This window comes from Alligator mississippiensis, chromosome 7 (genome assembly GCF_030867095.1).
Source record: "Alligator mississippiensis isolate rAllMis1 chromosome 7, rAllMis1, whole genome shotgun sequence".
Classification (NCBI taxonomy): domain Eukaryota; kingdom Metazoa; phylum Chordata; order Crocodylia; family Alligatoridae; genus Alligator; species Alligator mississippiensis.
Window position 1 is genome coordinate 27,183,372 of NC_081830.1, and position 2,888 is coordinate 27,186,259.

General features: G+C 40.1%; 1 protein-coding gene across 1 annotated transcript; it reads left to right on the forward strand.

The window, feature by feature from the left end:
* The first annotated feature begins 1,820 nt into the window (after positions 1–1,820).
* Positions 1,821–2,621, forward strand: LOC102558560 (olfactory receptor 8S1-like). The gene has a single exon (XM_019489817.2). The coding sequence runs from the start codon at positions 1,821–1,823 to the stop codon at positions 2,619–2,621; it is 801 nt and encodes a 266-aa protein (XP_019345362.2).
* The last annotated feature ends 267 nt before the right edge of the window (positions 2,622–2,888 follow it).

A 2,888-nucleotide genomic window follows, 5' to 3' on the forward strand; every position in this document is an offset into this window, starting at 1 on the left:
GAGACAAGCCCTTTTTTATATCTGTTATTGGAAAACATATTTGGGAAAGCTGTTGGACTACCATTCAGGCAGGAAGTTTCCTTAATCAGAACACTTGATGGCCAAAATATTGTTCAACACCTCTCCAGACTGTACAGGTGGTCCAATATCAGATATTGCAAAATACCCCCCACCTCTAAAACAATCCTACCAATTCCAAAAAACAACAGAGACTGGTCATGGTTCCTGGTTTGTGTTTGCACCAAGAAAAATCAGTAATGCCTACAATACAAAGAATATGGCTTTCACAGTAGACTCAGGCTCTGTCAAATCAGTCTGAGGAAAGCATTTCAGAATCAAGTGTCTGCTATTAAGAATGTCCTGTACATTCCTCTCAGCTTTTACCTCAGTGGGTGATGAGGACAGAAAGAAATCCATGGCTCTTTTGGAGCCATGTCCATCGCAGTGATCCACCCTTTTTCCAACCCCTTCCCATTCTGGCACCACATATTTTTTCTTGCTGACTGCCCAATGGAAGAGCTTCAGGAGAAGGGTGCTTGGTTCAAATCCTGCCTACATGACAGGGACAAGAATTTGATCCCTCCACCCCCTAGACCAGTGTCCCAGTTATTTATCTATTGGACTACTGGATCTAAGAACCCTCCTCAAACAGTATCAAACAGTTTATTTCATGTCAGTTTTTCTCTGAGTACACAGTTGTCTACTGCTATGCAGTGATGTGCCTATCTGGGAACCCCTATCTTTCCTGCAACAAGAATTTCAAAAATAACATTTCTGTTCAGATGAAAAGGACTTTGTTTGTCTAATTTGAATGTGGTAGTCACGTGTCCTGCAGAGACTGTAATAGGACTTCTTCAGGTAGTCAGTGGGGAAACCAAGTCCTTCCAAGAGACAGCTCTGTCAGGAAACATGCTTGAGTGAAAGTACAAATCACAGAATGTTGTTTCAATATAAATAAAGTTTGCCAACACCTAGACTGGGTTTTTGAATAATTTCTAACTGTGGCAGATACAAACACGCCATTCATTTGCAATGACCTTATTAATGAGGTAGTGGCCACTTAACTTCTAAGCTGTGACTTAAATTATCATTTGAAATAGCTACTGCTAAGATACTATGAAGATGTCTTCTGTTAAATACTCCAAATATAGTAATTGTGGATATTGTTATCATAATTAATACCATGCTGATCTGGACTTGAGTGTTTCAGTGACACAGATCTTAGCTCTCCTGTGCCCCCTCCCTGCAAAGAGAGAGACACACACACATATACCAAACAAACAAAAAAAAGAATATCATTCCTTTTTCTCCATCCTTTACTGTCTTCTCCCTTCCTCCCTTTCCAAATATGGCGTTCTCTCACTTAGACTGCATGAGACTTCACTAAAATTTTTGTCCAGCCATCATCAGGTAGGAAGTAGGAGAGGGATATGACTCCATACAAAGAACATAAAGAGAAAAAAAAAACAAAGACAGGAATAAACCTGAAGGTTTGAGAAACCTGTTTATGGTTTTTGTGAACAAATGGCCTTGGGGAACCAAACCACTGTCAACAATTTTATTTTGCCAGAGTTGACAAAATATAGCATTTTCCTGACCCATAAGTGGAGAAGCACACTTTCTTCATGGTAATTGTTTTATTTTATTTATTCATTTCTTTCTAGGTCCAAGGTTTGGTGAGCAGATGTTCATGGAAAACCAAACAACTGTCAACTATTTTGTTCTGGCAGGTGTTTCCAGTGATCCACAGCTCCAGCCTTTCTTTTTTTGTGGTCTTCCTACTTATATACCTTGTAACTGTGGTGGGGAATGGTGTCATCATGGTGGTGATAAGAGCTGATCCCCACCTTCATACCCCTATGTTTTTTTTCCTATTCCATTTATCCTTCCTTGACATCTGCTACTCTTCAGTAACAATCCCAAAGATGCTGCAAAATTTCCTTGCAGCTAAGAAAATCATATCTCTCCCTTTCTGCATTGCCCAGATGAGCTTAATTCTTGTTATGGCCTGTACAGAAGCTTTCATACTATCAGCAATGGCCTATGATAGATACGCTGCCATCTGTGACCCACTGCGTTATGTACACACCATGAATAAGCAGGTTCACATAAGACTGGTGGGGGGTGCATGGATGATCAGTATACTTTATGCACTAACAAACACAGTGCCTGTGTTACATTTACATTTCTGGGGGCCCAATGAAGTGAATGATTTCAGTTGTGAGCTCCCATCTCTACTAGAACTGTCCAGCACGGATACCTTCATCAGTAAGATGACATTTCTCACTTCAATTATGATTGTAAGTTTGAGCTCATTCTTCATCACCCTCTTCTCTTACATCTGCATCATCTCCACCATCCTGAGGATATGCTCTTCTAAGGGTCGGAGTAAAGCCTTCTCTATCTGCAGCTCCCGTCTCACTGTGATTGTTCTGTATTATGCAGCTGCTTTATTTCGATATCTGAGACCTAATTCAGCCTCTTCAGTAGTTCTTGACAGACTCTTCTCTATTCAGTACAGTATCTTAACTCCCATGTTAAATCCTATCATCTACAGCCTGAGAAACAAAGAGGTAAAAGCAGCTTTGTGGAATAAACTGATGAAAATTAAAAGCATGTGAATATATTCTCCTGCGCTTCCTGATGTCTAGGCTGAATCTACCCTCCCCCACCCAGAATTCAACGTTTTAAAAGAATAACAGGCTAATGGAAACTGAGTGTTAAAACATTATGATGTCATGTTCACAGTTTGCATGGCTATTTACTCTATAAAGAATTAAAGTTCTCCCTTAGCCATAAGAATATTTGTACTACCTTGGCCATCCACAAACCAGCATTTTGTAAAGTCAGTTCAGAGCATAAATGCATGAAAGGCATGGATGCTGCTG